The sequence below is a fragment of the Pristiophorus japonicus genome, chromosome 12 (assembly GCF_044704955.1).
Source record: "Pristiophorus japonicus isolate sPriJap1 chromosome 12, sPriJap1.hap1, whole genome shotgun sequence".
Lineage (NCBI taxonomy): Eukaryota > Metazoa > Chordata > Chondrichthyes > Pristiophoridae > Pristiophorus > Pristiophorus japonicus.
The window spans coordinates 52,181,229-52,195,929 of NC_091988.1; the positions used below are offsets into that span (position 1 = coordinate 52,181,229).

At 45.3% G+C, this 14,701-nt stretch overlaps 1 protein-coding gene across 1 annotated transcript in view; it reads left to right on the top strand.

Annotated features, from left to right (window-relative positions):
- LOC139276852 (coiled-coil domain-containing protein 3-like) overlaps positions 1-14,701 on the top strand; it is a 41,586-nt gene that overhangs the window by 17,195 nt on the left and 9,690 nt on the right. The window contains exon 2 of the mRNA XM_070894850.1: positions 2,209-2,383. Coding sequence (XP_070750951.1) covers positions 2,209-2,383 — 175 coding nt within the window. The remainder of the gene's footprint in view (positions 1-2,208; positions 2,384-14,701) is intronic.

Sequence of the window (14,701 nt, forward strand, 5' to 3'; positions counted from 1 at the left end):
GGGGGTCCTTGTGCATGAATCCCAAAAAGTTAGTTTGCAGGTGCAGCAGGTAATCAGGAAGGCGAATGGAATGTTGACCTTCATTGCGAGAGGGATGGAGTACAAAAGCAGGGAGATCCTGCTGCAACTGTACAGGGTATTGGTGAGGCCGCACTTGGAGTACTGCGTGCAGTTTTGGTCACCTTACTTAAGGAAGGATATACTAGCTTTAGAGGGGATACAGAGACGATTCACTAGGCTGATTCCAGAGATGAGGGGGTTACCTTATGATGATAGATTGAGTAGACTGGGTCTTTACTCGTTGGAGTTCAGAAGGATGAGGCGTGATCTTATAGAAACATTTCAAATAATGAAAGGGATAGACAAGGTAGAGGCAGAGAGGTTGTTTCCACTGGTCGGGGAGACTCGAACTAGGGGGCACAGCCTCAAAATACAGGGGAGCCAATTTAAAACCGATTTGAGAAGGAATTTCTTCTCCCAGAGGGTTGTGAATCTGTGGAATTCTCTGCCCAAGGAAGCAGTTGAGGCTAGCTCATTGAATGTATTCAAATCACAGATAGATAGATTTTTAACCAATAAGGGAATTAAGGGTTATGGGGAGCGGGCGGGTAAGTGGAGCTGAGTCCACGGCCAGATCAGCCATGATCTTGTTGCATGGCGGAGCAGGCTCGAGGGGCTAGATGGCCTACTCATGTTCCTAATTCTTATGTTCTTATGTTCTTATAATCCCACAACATGGACTCGAGCACAAAAATCTAGGCTGACACTCCAGTGCAGTGCAGAGGGAGTGCTACACTGTCAGAGGTGCCGTCTTTCGGGTGAGACGTTAAACCAAGGCCCTGTCTGCCCTCTCAGGTGGACATAAAAGATCCCATGGCACTATTTTGAAGAAGAGCAGGGCAGTTAACCCCAGTATCATAGCCAATTTTCATCCCTGAATCAACATAACAAAAACAAATTATCTGGTCATTATCACATTGCTGTTTGTGGAGCTTGCTGTGCGCAAATTGGCTGCCGTGTTTCCCAAATACAACAGTGACAACACTTCGAATAGTACTTCGTTGGCTGTAAAGCACTTTGAGATGTCCGGTAGTTTTGTGAGTTGCTATATAAATGCAAGTCTTTCTTTCTGTGCTGGCAAAAACAATTCTATGTGGGTAATTTTAACTTTGTTGCTAGGTGCAAAATGGGTGATAGCAAATGGCCAGCCCATTTTGCACCTCTCCCGATTTCCCAGTACTCCAGGTTTCCTCTGTTAACGCTGTTTCTCTCTCCACAAATACTGCCTGACCTGCTTAGTATTTCCAGCACTTTTTGTTTTTATTTCAGATTTCCAGCATCCACAGTATTGTGCTTTTGTATTAATATTACCACCTTCTGATTCTAAATATGCATCAAACTCTTTATGGACCCTAGGACGTAGAAATGGCAACCGTCCGTCCCCCTTAGAAAAACTGATGCGTGTTCTTACCCCATTCCCTCTCTGGAGACACTGGCTGTCTCTTCCTCTTGCTGCTTCCTTCCTGCAGAAACTTCTTGGAATAGTTTATCTTCCTTCTTCTCCACAGGGAGCAGACTCTGCCCCTTCTTCCTCTCTTGCCACCCTTTCTTAGAAACTAGGCCTACCAGTTTATGGTAACAAAATGTCAAATTCTGGTTTTATTACATGGTATGCCAGGACTTTTTTCTGGTATTTTGAGAATTTCATCCCACAATTCCATCTGTTTGTAACTGGAGCCATTGGTTAATGGTACCCAAATAAGTCAAATTCTGTTCTCATTACATGTAAAAGCAGGCAGAGTCCATTGTTGCTCTTATGTCAAAGTCCCACAGATGTTGAAGGGAACCGGGAGTTAAATATCGGGAATAAAAACCGAAAATGCTGGAAATCTCAGCAGGTCAGGTAGCATCTGTGGAAAGGAAACAGGGTTAACGTTTTGGATCGATGACCCTTCGTCAGATGCTGCCTGACCTGCTGAGATTTCCAGCATTTTCTGTTTTTAATCCAGATTCCAGCATCTGCAGTATTTTGCTTTTGTGTTAAATATAGGGACCCTGAGGTTCTCGCACGGAGTACACAGCTCTGTCAAACTCAGAACACTCAGCCGCTGCAGTACCACAGTGCTGTAACACATGGCAAGGGGCAGGACGTAGGGAGATTATTTGAATATTTTTTGTGCAAGACTATGACATTTTATTCTATTTCAGGCTGGATGAGAATTACAACATTGTGCCGCACGGAATCAATTTCCAGGATCCAATTTTCCCAGACACTACCGAGAACAAGCGAATGTTTGCAAGTCTCTTCCAGTTCTCCAACTGTACCAGTGGCACCCATCATCACACCTACACGCCCGAGTGGGAACTGCAAGAGGATAATCGGGTAGGGCTTTATTGAATGATCTGTACAATTAAAAAGTCCACGCCTAGAAACTGGCTTTTGCTGCGCCCGTTTTACAGGCGTAAAATGGGCACTTAAGAGTCCAATATGGCGGGCGTCAGCATGCACTCATTCTGCGCTGAAAGTGCACCACCTGCCATATTGGTTAGGGCTGCTCAGTAGACGGCCAGGGTGTGTGCCTGAAACAGGTGTTAGCTCCATTACATATGCAAGCCGGGGGTCCTCATGCCTACTTCAGACCTCTTTGCCAAATTGGACTACGATTGACCTCATCTTTGCCCATGCATGCGATGGTCAGTTTCTTCAGGTGCTCAGCAACCTAACCAGCAGTCCTTAAAGGGACCACTGGAGGCTGCCAGCCGAAAGATTGAGCAGGAGTCCCTCTACCTCGCCAGACTCCGATTTGGACATGTTTCAATTTCTAGGCCCTTGTGTCTTGCCACATGTGTCACGTCACAACTCCAAAATGTTACATGTCTGCAGAGCACAAAATCATGATTGGCTCAACTGGTTGCTTGTGAAGTTAGCAAGCGTCTAAATGTTAACAAATTAAAAATTGGTTAAAAAGTACCAATGAGCAACGACTAACCAGCAGAACGGCAAGCAATTGAATCCCTAATATTTGTGTAATAAGGCAGAGAGAAGAAAAAAGTGTAATTTGAATAACTGGGAATAGGAGGTTTGGGGAGGAAAGTTATTAGCTTCTTCTGCAAGTTTTATAAAGTTTGGGAAATTGTATTGCAAATATTATGGGGCCGAAATTGCCCCGCGCTGGGTGTGGGGTGGGCATTTCGCTAAAGGTGTATTTTTTTTCACTGGCCCCGGTGCGGATTTGGGCTCTTTAATTAAAAAAAAATCAATGTTGCCTGCGGTAAGGGAGTGTTCCCCCGGCGTTTGCGGGTCACGACGCAGACCACTTTTCGCCGGCAGAGCCTCGGGGACATTTCCGCGCGGGTCGAAGTGGCTGCCGCGCTTATGCACTAACGCATTTGCGCTCCGTTAGCGCCGGCCGCAACGCTAACTAACCCTGCGCAAAGGGGCAATTTTGGCTCCGAATGAGTGCTGGATCTTTCGACAGTAGTAATATTTTTACCTTCTCAAGTCAGTCATATGATACATCACCACAGTAAAGTTATTGTATTAAAGTGAGGGGTGAACTGCTGTCGAACTTAAGGTGCAGCGGGAGCTCGATAAACATGAAAAACTGCATGGAAAATCCACTAATGCCATTACATTATAATGACTTCCTTGTACTTTGATGACATGCTCCTGGTATTACTGGTGTATCAACAATGTGATGCCATACACCTTAAAAACCCATGGTGCTTTTATCTTTCTTATCCTTCCATGTGCACGATACTGGCTTTACCATGCTCAACATATGCATATCCTCTGCGAATCTGTGTTTAATCCAATTTTGCAAGATTTTTTTTTGTGTGCTTGTTGAAGAGCTCCCAGTGGTAAATATAACCTCACAGTACTTGTTTTTATTTGTTTGTAAGAAACAGAGGAGAGGGGAAGAGGATAATTATCTCCCCAGTGTTCGGTTCTTTTCTCCAAACTGGAACCCCAACATGCTAAATGCAGACACAAGTAAAGCTGCTTCGAGTGACTCAGCCAAAACAAAAGGTCCTTGGCTGGAGCAGCACCATCTGAAGTCACTCCACATTGCTGAGGAATTTAAATAAACCAGTGGTCTGGCACCAGGAGCTCTTATTTGATGCATGCACAAAACGAAGGGCTAAAAACAAATTTGAAAAGTATGTTCTGTTTTGATTTGGAAAAGAACAAGTACAGGGTTGTTTGCTTGTGAATAATCTATTTTAAAATTCCAACTGCTTGTCTCTGTACAAGTGACCTCTACTTTCGAGCGATTCATTTTGGTTGATGTGTTTAATTTCAAGTTGGAGTAATGGCAGGGTACCGGGATATTTATAAGTATCTCCTGTGAACTTACTCTGTTGGAGGGAGTTGGTGTGGAAATGTGGGAGGGTGCACATCTACAGTGCAAGAATTTCAAAACAAGTTTGTAGGACATCAGAGGTGGGAACAAAGGGTAATGCTTGATGGGTGTTTTTGTGACTGGAGGCCTATATCCAGTGGGGTTCCGCAAGGCTCAGTGCTGGATCCCTTGCTTATTGTGGTATATATCAATGACCAGTCTTGAATGTTGGGGGTATGATTAAGAACTTTGCAGATGACAGTAAAATAGGCTGTATGGTTGATAATGAAGAAGAAAGCTGCAGACTGCAGGAAGATATCAATATACTGGTCAGTTGGGCAGAACAGTGACAAAAGGAATTCAATCCGGATAAGTGTGAGGTAATGCATTTGGGGAGGTCTAACAAGGCAAGGGAATACACATTAAATGGTATGACGCTGAAAAGTGTAGAGGAACAAAGGGACCTTGGAGTGCAGGTCCACAGATCCCTGAAGGTAGCAGACCAGATAGATAAGGTGGTTAAGAAGGCATATGGAATACTTTTATTAGTCGAAGCATGGAATACAAGAGCAAGGTGGTTATGCTTCACCCAGAGGGCGCTGGAGACTGGAACTCACTGCCTGAAAAGGGTGGTAGAGGCAGAAAGCCTCACCACATTTAAAAAGTATTTGTATGTGCACTTAAAGTGCCGTAACCTACAGGGTTATGGACCAAGAGCTGGAAAGTGGGATTAGGCTGGATAGCTCTTGGTCGGCTGACACCGACACGATGGGCTGAAATGGCGTCCTTCTGTGCTGTAAATTTCTATGATTTTATGATCTTCCCAGAGACAGATGAACCAATTATTTTTGTCTGCCTACCATCCTCTTTTTTAAGATGAACGGGGAGGTAACGAGACAAAAATTGTAACATCCGCCCGCTCCAATTTTCAGGTGGATCTGAATCTAGGCAGCCACGCACACGCAGAAACAGGCAGGGGCCGAACGAATACATTCCAGTAAGGATCCGAGGGCATTTTTTTGGACTCAAACACTATTTTCGTATAAATCAGCAATCACTGCTACTTTCTCAACCCACCCACAAACCGTGGGCTGTATGGTGAAGGAGGCACCCATTTGCAGTGCTACTTAGAGATTATAAGCTGCAGATAGGTAAAGCTCGAAGCAGGTCTGGCAATGACTTCCTTTATTATTTTGGGGTCTTTTAAGCCTTAATGGCTCCTTTAAGTTAAACTCCTTGTTGCTTGATGGGCTCTATATATTTTCGTGCCACTTCAATTTGCTGCTCTGTTGACCTTTTCAACCCTTCCTTTTAAGTTGCTGCTTCGGTGTCTGCCATGGTGGATTTCCTGCCCTCCCAAATGGGGAGCTGCCTATTAGCAGCCTGATTTATAGCTTGTCCAGTCAATGTTAATGAGAGCTGAGCATGAAAATCAATTCGGTCTTCCGTTTATGACAATTGGTGAGTGGAGAGGACGCCCCACCGACCGTCCTACCAATGTACGTCACAAACAAAAATTTTCTCCGGTGAACAAAGTGATCTTTGATTCCTGGGAAATAAATAACTCGGCCCTGAAAAAGCATGGGCCTTCAAGTGCACTCCCATTGTAACTCTGCCAGGAGAAATAGGCTGGTACTTGGAAATGCCAGGTCACAGCCTGCGCAAACAGTTTTTAGGAAGGTCTTGTCCAGTGAGGAATCTCCATCCACCCTAAATATGGTTCTCCTGCACCAGAGGGTGCAGAGCTGGGGGCAGGGACTCCCTGTGATGGGAGTTCCCTTTTTCTTGGCCTTATGCCACCTAGCACAAGTTTGGAGGCCAGTGCAAGATGTGGAGCACCAGCCTCCTGAAAGACACGTGGACCTCACCAGGAGAATCCAGGTTGAGGTTGGGACCTGGACCCCTGATGATTGGGGGAGGGGGGGGGGGGAGGTGTGAATGGGTCACAATAGGTCACTTGGGCGTCTATTCCCCCAATTTTTATGGATGCACTCAACAGCCCCCAGATCAGGGCCCCAAGTTTCCACACGCTACAAAACGGGCGCCCCGCCGAGCTGGGCGCCCGTTTTTCGCGCAAAAAACGGCGCCTGAAAAAAACTGCACGATTCTGGAGTGCCCTGCAGCTCCATGTCTGCTTGGTGCAGCGCCCAGGGGGACGGAGCCTACCATTCGCGCCGATTTTGTAAGTGGGAGGGGGCGGGTACCATTTAAATTAGTTTTTTTCGTGCCGGCAACGCTGCGCGTGCGCGTTGGAGCGTTCGCGCACGCGCAGTGTGAAGGAAACATTGGCACCCGGCCATTTTTGTAGTTCTTTGTAGCTGTTTAATTTTTGAACATTTTTTAATAAAAGCACATTGCCATCAGCACATCAGTACTGAGGCTTCTTGCAGCAGTGAGAAGGCTGCAGGAAGCCCCAGAAGTAGAGGCAGCCGTTTCCCGACGGCCTCTCCCCCGCCCTGCCGTCGGGAATGGCTGCTCAACTTCTGAGACTTCCTGCAGCCTTCTCACTGCCTCCTTCCCCCCCCGCCCGCCGTCGGGAATGGCTGCCCCCTCCCACCCTCCCGTTCGCGGGAACGACATCACACCGCTGAGCTGACTGAAGCACTTTCACACAGGTAGGAAGATGGTTTATTTAATCTTTTCTTTGCTTATAAATGTTTATTCAGGTTGGATTTATTTGTATAATATTTGTATAAGTATAAATAAGGATTTATTGTAGAATTTAATGACTTCCCTTCCTTCCCCCCCCCCCCCCCACCTCGTTCTGGCCTTATTTGTAACCTGCGCCTGATTTTTTAATGTGTAGACAAGGTTTTTTCAGTTCTACAAAAATCTTCACTTGCTCCATTCTAAGTTTGGAGTACATTTTCACTGTGGAAACTTTCAAATCAGGCATCAGTGGCCGGAAACGCCCCCTTTTGAAGAAAAAATTCTGTTCCAAAGTGAAACTGTTCTAACTGACTAGAACTGCAGAAAAAAAAATGTGGAGAATTGCGATTTCTAAGATAGTCCATTCTCCACCAGTTGCTCCTAAAAATCAGGCGCAAATCATGTGGAAACTTGGGCCCCAGATAACTTCCTTCTGCGTTTCCAGAGTCTTTGGCAGTAGGGGAAGGGGGCCCAAGTGACCATCCTCTGAAGGCACACAAGTGGAGACCCCTTTCCCTGCCTTGACCTTGCAACCTTCCTTTTCAGCAGAACCTATTGGTAAAACATTTTAAATTCATAGGATTACATAGGATGTACGACACAGAAACAGGTCATTCGGCCCAACCAGTCCATGCCACCTTTATGCTCCACTCGAGCCTCCTCCCGTTTTTCCTCATCTAAATCTATCAGCATAACCCTCTATTCCATTTTCCCTCATATGCTTGTCTAGCCTCCCCTTAAATGCATCTATAATATTCGCTTCAACCACTCCCTGTGGCAGCGAGTTCCACATTCCAACCACTCTTTCGGTAAAGATGTTTCTTTTGAATTCCCTATTGGATTTCTTCGTGACTATCTTATATTGATGGCCTCTAGTTATGCTCTTCCCCACAAGTGGAAAAATTCTCTCTGTATCCACTCTGTCAAAACCTTTCATAATTTTAAAGACCTCAATTAGGTCACCCCTCAGTCTTTTTGCAAGTGAAAAGAGACCCAGCCTGTTCATTCTTAACTGATATGTATAGCCTCGATTTCTGTTATCATCCTTGTAAATCATCTCTGCACTCTCTCCAGTACCTCTATATCCTTTTTATAACATGGTGACCAGAACTATATGCAGTACTCTAAGTGTGGTCTAACCAAGTTAGGAGGCACAATTGAAAACTCAGTCAAAGGGATGAGTTTTGAGAAAGCTTTTAAAGTCAGGGAGGGAGTAGAGAGATGGAGAAGTTTAGGGAGAGTGTTTGAGGTACAGGTTTACCATAACATCGCTACTTTTCAATTCTATACCTCTAGAAATAAACCCTAGTGCTTGGTTTGCTTTTTTAAAATGGCCTTGCTAACCTGTGTCACAAATTTTAGTGAGTTATGTATTTGTACTCCGAGATCCCTTTGTTCCTCTACCCCACCTAGACTCCCACCCTCCAAGTAATAACTTCCCTCCCTATTCTTCCTACAAAATGCAATACCTCGCATTTATCTGTGTTGAACTTCATTCGCCAATTATATGCCCATTCTGCAAGTTTATTAATGTCCTCCTGTAATTTGTTACAATCCTCCTCATTATTGACTATCCCCCCAATTTGGTATCATCCGCAAATTTAGAAATTGTGTTATTGATTCCAAGGTCTAAATCGTTAATATAAATTGTGAACAACAGTGGTCCCAGCACCGATCCTTGTGGAACACCACTACCCACATTCTGCCACTGTGAATAGCTACCTTTTACCCCTACTCTCTGCTTTCTGTCTTGAAGCCAGCTAGAGATTCATTCTGCTACTTGTCCCCTGACTCCACATTCTCTGACCTTGTTCATCAGCCTATTATGGGGTACTTTATCGAAGTCCTTTTGAAAATCTAGATAAATTACATCTACTACATTATCATTGAATTTTTTGAAGAGGTAACAGAGAGTAGACAATGAGGTTGATCAAGCAAGACTTTCCCTTTTGAAATCCATGCTGACTATTTATTATATTTTTAGTTTCTAGATGTTCTTCTATTTTCTCCTTTGGTAGGGATTCCATTATTTTTCCTACCACCAATATTAAGCTGACTGGTCTATAATTCCCTGGACATGTTCTATTCCCCTTGTTAAATATAGGTATTACATTAGCTATCCGCCTGTCCTCTGGCACTACACATTTTTCTGACGAATTATTAAATATGTTTAGTAATGCCTCTGCTATCTCTTCCTTAGATTCTTTTAAAATGCGTGGATTAGGGGTTTTATCCTCTTTGAGTTTGATTTGTTTATTTTAAATGTACTTATCTCACTACTAATCACATCATCCAATGTCATGTCCACCTGTTCTATCTTCCTGGTAAATATTGAAGCAAAATAACTATTTAATATTTCTGCCATCTCTCCATAGTTATCTGTGCCATGATCCTGTCTAAACCTTAATGGCCCTATTCCCATCCCACACAGCAGTGTCTGGGAGCTAAATCTTTAATTCTTGGAGACTCCAGGACAATCCTGGAGGGTTGGCAACCCTAATCAAGCGGCTGATGAACCATCAGAAAATGGGAAAGGGAAAAGAATTTAAAACTGTTTTAAATTGGAGAACAGTGAAAATTTAGAGCTAACAGGAGTAATTTTGAAGGTGTGGTGCACTGAATCTGCAGGATGGTAGACGAGAGAGGGAGGAGGGTAGCTGGTGTGCAGGCGTGTTGTCGGTGTAGGGCAAGGGAGAAAATAGAGTCCAAGGCTCGTTAAAGAGGCTGAGGCCCAAGAAGCAAAACATTAATGAAACTATTAAGAGTAAGGAAAGACAATTACAGGAGTAATGTTGGATACATTTGTATGAAAGTATAATTTTTTTTAAAGTTTTTATTTTGTGAGAAACTTTATTTTGAGTCTTGGATATTTGAGTTTATGAGAAAGGAAAATGGGAAACAGAAGGTTCTTCAAAATATTTGAGTAATTGGTTTAGTTTGTTGTCTTAGTTAGTTTGAGTGCTTAAAAGGTGTAAGTCCAAAGAATAACAAACCAAGAACTTTGATGCCGAAGAGTGACAGAGGAAGTGTGGGACCAGAGAGAAAGGAAACACGTGTTACTGTACCATTTTCAGTATATTACAAAATAAATACAAAGCAATCTCCTGTGGTGTTAATATACTGTTTCATAAGGACTGTTATACCATGTAATGCACAATGTATTATTGTGCTGTTACAGTGGAATGGTGTCCATTTTAAAGCTACATGTGGGCTGGATTTTCGGCTTTGATGATTTCGGGGCGGTAATGGCGGCGGTGCATTAAAGTTTGCGCACGGGAACAGTTTGCGCCTCAGTAAGTAACATTGGGCAGCTGTACCCTGGTCAGGGGGCTAAGGGAGGCATTGTACACCTCTCTTGGGCGCTAACATGGGAAAATCCTGAGCTAAGGAGCCACGCCAGGAGTGCTCTGAGAGATGCCTGGGGAGGGTGCAGGGAGGACTCCTTAAAAAAAAAAGCCACAAAAATGTTCCCAAAGCAGTCGGGCAGTCCGGGGTCGGCGAGAGGCGGGAGCAGTGTCGAGGGGCAGCGGCCTATAAAGGCTCAGCAGTCGGGCAGTCCGGGGAGACGGCGAGAGGCGGGAGCAGTGTCGAGGGGCAGCGGCCTATAAAGGCTCAGCAGTCGGGCAGTCCGGGGAGACGGCGAGAGGCGGGAGCAGTGTCGAGAGGCAGCGGCCTATAAAGGCTCAGCAGTCGGGCAGTCCGGGGAGACGGCGAGAGGCGGGAGCAGTGTCGAGAGGCAGCGGCCTATAAAGGCTCAGCAGTCGGGCAGTCCGGGGAGACGGCGAGAGGCGGGAGCAGTGTCGAGGGGCAGCGGCCTATAAAGTCTCAGCAGTTGGGCAGTCCGGGGAGTTGGCGAGAGGCGGAAGCAGTGTCGAGGGGCAGCGGCCTATAAAGGCTCAGCAGTCGAGCAGTCCGGGGAGTTGGCGAGAGGCCCAGCCGGTGCAGCTGCAGGGAGAGAAGGCAAAAAAGAAGTAGAAAGAAATCGAAAGGTGATGTCACAGCCAAGGGGGTAAGTGATTGGCTGGTGATTGGTGAGTAGTTTTTCTTTTTCTTTTCTAGATCAGTAAGTAACCTCTTAGCATTGTTGTTGCCAATTTAAGTGTATCTAAGGGTTAAGTCATGGCAGGAGAGCTCGGACACGTGTTATGCTCCTCTTGTACTATGTGGGAGCTCAGGGACGCTTCCGGTGTCCCTGACGACTATGTGTGCGGGAAGTGTATCCGCCTGCAGATCCTGACGTGCATTGCGGCACTGGAGCTGCGGGTGGATTTACTTTGGAGCATCCACGATGCTGAGAATGACATGATTAGCACGTTTAGTGAGTTGGTCTTACCGCAGGTAAAGTGTACACAGCCAGATAGGGAATGGAAGACCAACAGGAAGAGCAGTGCAAGGAAGGTAGTGCAGGGGTCCTCTGCGGTCATCCCCCTGCAAAACAGATACACCGCTTTGGGTACTGTTGAGGGGGTGACTCATCAGGGGAGGGCAGCAGCAGCCAAGTTCATGGCACCGTGGCTGGCTCTGCTGCACAGGAGGGCAGGAAAAAGAGTGGGAGAGCGATAGTGATAGGGGATTCAATTGTAAGGGGAATAGATAGGCGTTTCTGCGGCCGCAACCGAGAATCCCTGGTGCAAAGGTCAAGGATGTCTCGGATTAGGTGCAGGACATTCTGAAAAGGGAGGGTGAACAGCCAGTTGTCGTGGTGCATATAGGTACCAATGATATAGGTAAAAAACAGGATGAGGTCCTACAAGATGAATTTAGGGAGCTAGGAGTTAAATTAAAAAGTAGGACCCCAAAAGTAGTAATCTCAGGATTGCTACCAGTGCCACGTGCTAGTCAGAGTAGGAATCACAGAATAGCTCAGATGAATACGTGGCTTCAGGAGTGGTGCAGAAGGGAAGGATTCAAATTCCTGGGGCATTGGAACCAGTTCTGGGGGAGGTGGGACCAGTACAAACCGGACGGTCTGCACCTGGGCAGGACCGGAACCAATGTCCTAGGGGGAGTGTTTACTAGTGCTGTTTGGGAGGAGCTAAACTAATATGGCAGGGGGATGGGAACCTATGCAGGGAGACAGAGGGAAATAAAAGGAGTCAGAAGCAGAAGCTAGAAAGGAGAATAGTAAAAGTGGAAGGCAGAGAAACCCAAGGCAAAAAACAAAAAAGGCCACATTACAGCAAAATTCTAAAGGGGCAAAGTGTGTTAAAAAGACAAGCCTGAAGGCTCTGTGCCTCAATGCGAGGAGTATTCGGAATAAGGTGGATGAATTAACTGCGCAGATAGCAGTTAACGGATACAATGTGATTGGCATCACGGAGACATGGCTCCAGGGTGACCAAGGCTGGGAACTCAACATCCAAGGGTATTCAGCATTTAGGAAGGATAGACATAAAGGAAAAGGAGGCGGGGTGGCGTTGCTGGTTAAAGAGGAAATCAATGCAATTGTAAGCAAAGACATTAACCTAGATGATGTGGAATCGGTATGGGTGGAGCTGCGGAATTCCAAAGGGCACAAAACGCTAGTGGGAATTGTGTACAGACCATCAAATAGTAGTGGTGAGGTTGGGGACAGCATCAAACAAGAAATAAGGGATGTGTGCAATAAAGGTACAGCAGTTATCATGGGCGACTTTAATCTACATATTGATTAGGCTAACCTAACTGGTAGCAATGCAGTGAGGAGGATTTCCTGGAGTGTATTAGGGAAGGTTTTCTTGACCAATATGTCAAGGAACCAACCAGGAAGCTGGCCATCCTAGACTGGGTGATGTGTAATGAGAAGGGACTAATTAGCAATCTTGTTGTGCGAGGCCCCTTGGGGAAGAGTGACCATAATATGGTAGAATTCCTTATTAAAATGGAGAGTGACAAAGTTAATTCGAAAACTAGGGTCCTGAACTTAAGGAAAGGTAACTTCGACGGTATGAGGCGTGAATTGGCTAGAATAGACTGGCAAACGATACTTAGAGGGTTGACGATGGATAAGCAATGGCAAACATTTAAAGATCACATGGATGAACTTCAACAATTGGATATCCCTGTCTGGAGTAAAAATAAAACGGGGAAGGTGGCTCAACCATGGCTAACAAGGGAAATTAAGGATAGTGTTAAAGCCAAGGAAGAGGCATATAAATTGGCTAGAAAAAGCAACAAACCTGAGGACTGGGAGAAATTTAGAATTCAACAGAGGAGGACTAAGGGTTTAATTAAGAGGGGGAAAATAAAGTACGAGAGGAAGCTTGCAGAGAATATAAAAACTGACTGCAAAAGCTTCTATAAATATGTCAAGAGAAAAAGATTAGTAAAGACAAACGTAGGTCCCTTGCAGTCGGATTCTGGTGAATTTATAATGGGGAACAAAGAATGGCAGACCAATTGAACCAATACTTCAGTTCTGTCTTCACGAAGGAAGATACAAATAACCTTCCGAATGTACTAGGGGGACAGTGGGTCTAGTGAGAAGGAGGAACTGAAGGATATCCTTATTAGGTGGGAAATTGTGTTATGGAAATTGCTGGGATTGAAGGCCGATAAATAGTCTGCATCCCAGAGTACTCAAGGAAGTGGCCCTAGAAATAGTGGATGCATTGGTGATAATTTTCCAACAGTCTATCGACTCTGGATCAGTTCCTATGGACTGGAGGGTAGCTAATGTAACACCACTTTTTAAAAAAGGAGGGAGAGAGAAAACAGGTAATTATAGATCGGTTAGCCTGACATCAGTAGTGGGGAAAATATTGGAATCAGTCATTAAGGATGAGATAGCAGCGCATTTGGAAAGCAGTGACAGGATCGGACCAAGTCAGCATGGATTTATGAAAGGGAAATCATGCTTGATGAATCTTCTGGAATTTTTTGAGGATGTAACGAGCAGAGTGGACAAGGGAGAACCAATGGATGTGGTGTATTTGGACTTTCAAAAGGCTTTTGACAAGGTACCGCACAAGAGATTAGTGGGCAAAATCAAAGCGCATGGTATTGGGGGTAATGTACTGATGTGGATAGAGAACTGGTTGGCAGACAGGAAGCAGAGAGTCGGGATAAACGGGTCCTTTTCAGAATGGCAGGCAGTGACTAGTGGAGTGCCGCAGGGCTCAGTGCTGGGGCCCCAGCTCTTTACAATTTACATTAACGATTTAGATGAAGGAATAGTGTGTAATATCTCCAAGTTTGCAGATGACACTAAACTGGCTGGCTGTGTGAGCTGTGAGGAGGACGCTAAGAATCTGCAGGGTGACTTGGACAGGTTAGGTGAGTGGGCAAATACATGGCAGATGCAGTATAATGTGGATAAATGTGAGGTTATCCATTTTGGGGGCAAAAACACGAAGGCAGAATATTATCTGAATGGCGGCAGATTATGAAAAGGGGAGGTGCAACGAGACTTGGGTGTCATGGTTCATCAGTCACTGAAAGTGGGCATGCAGGTCCAGCAGGCGATAAAGAAGGCAAATGGTATGTTGGCCTTCATAACTAGGGGATTTAGGTATAGGAGCAAGGAGGTCTTAATGCAGTTGTACAGGTCCTTAGTGAGGCCTCACCTGGAATATTGTGTTCAGTTTTGGTCTCCTAGTCTGAGGAAGGACGTTCTTGCTATTGAGGGAGTGCAGCGAAGGTTCACCAGACTGATTCCAGGGATGGCTGGGCTGTCATATGAGGAGAGACTGGATCAACTGGGCCTTTATTCACTGGAGTTTAGAAGGATG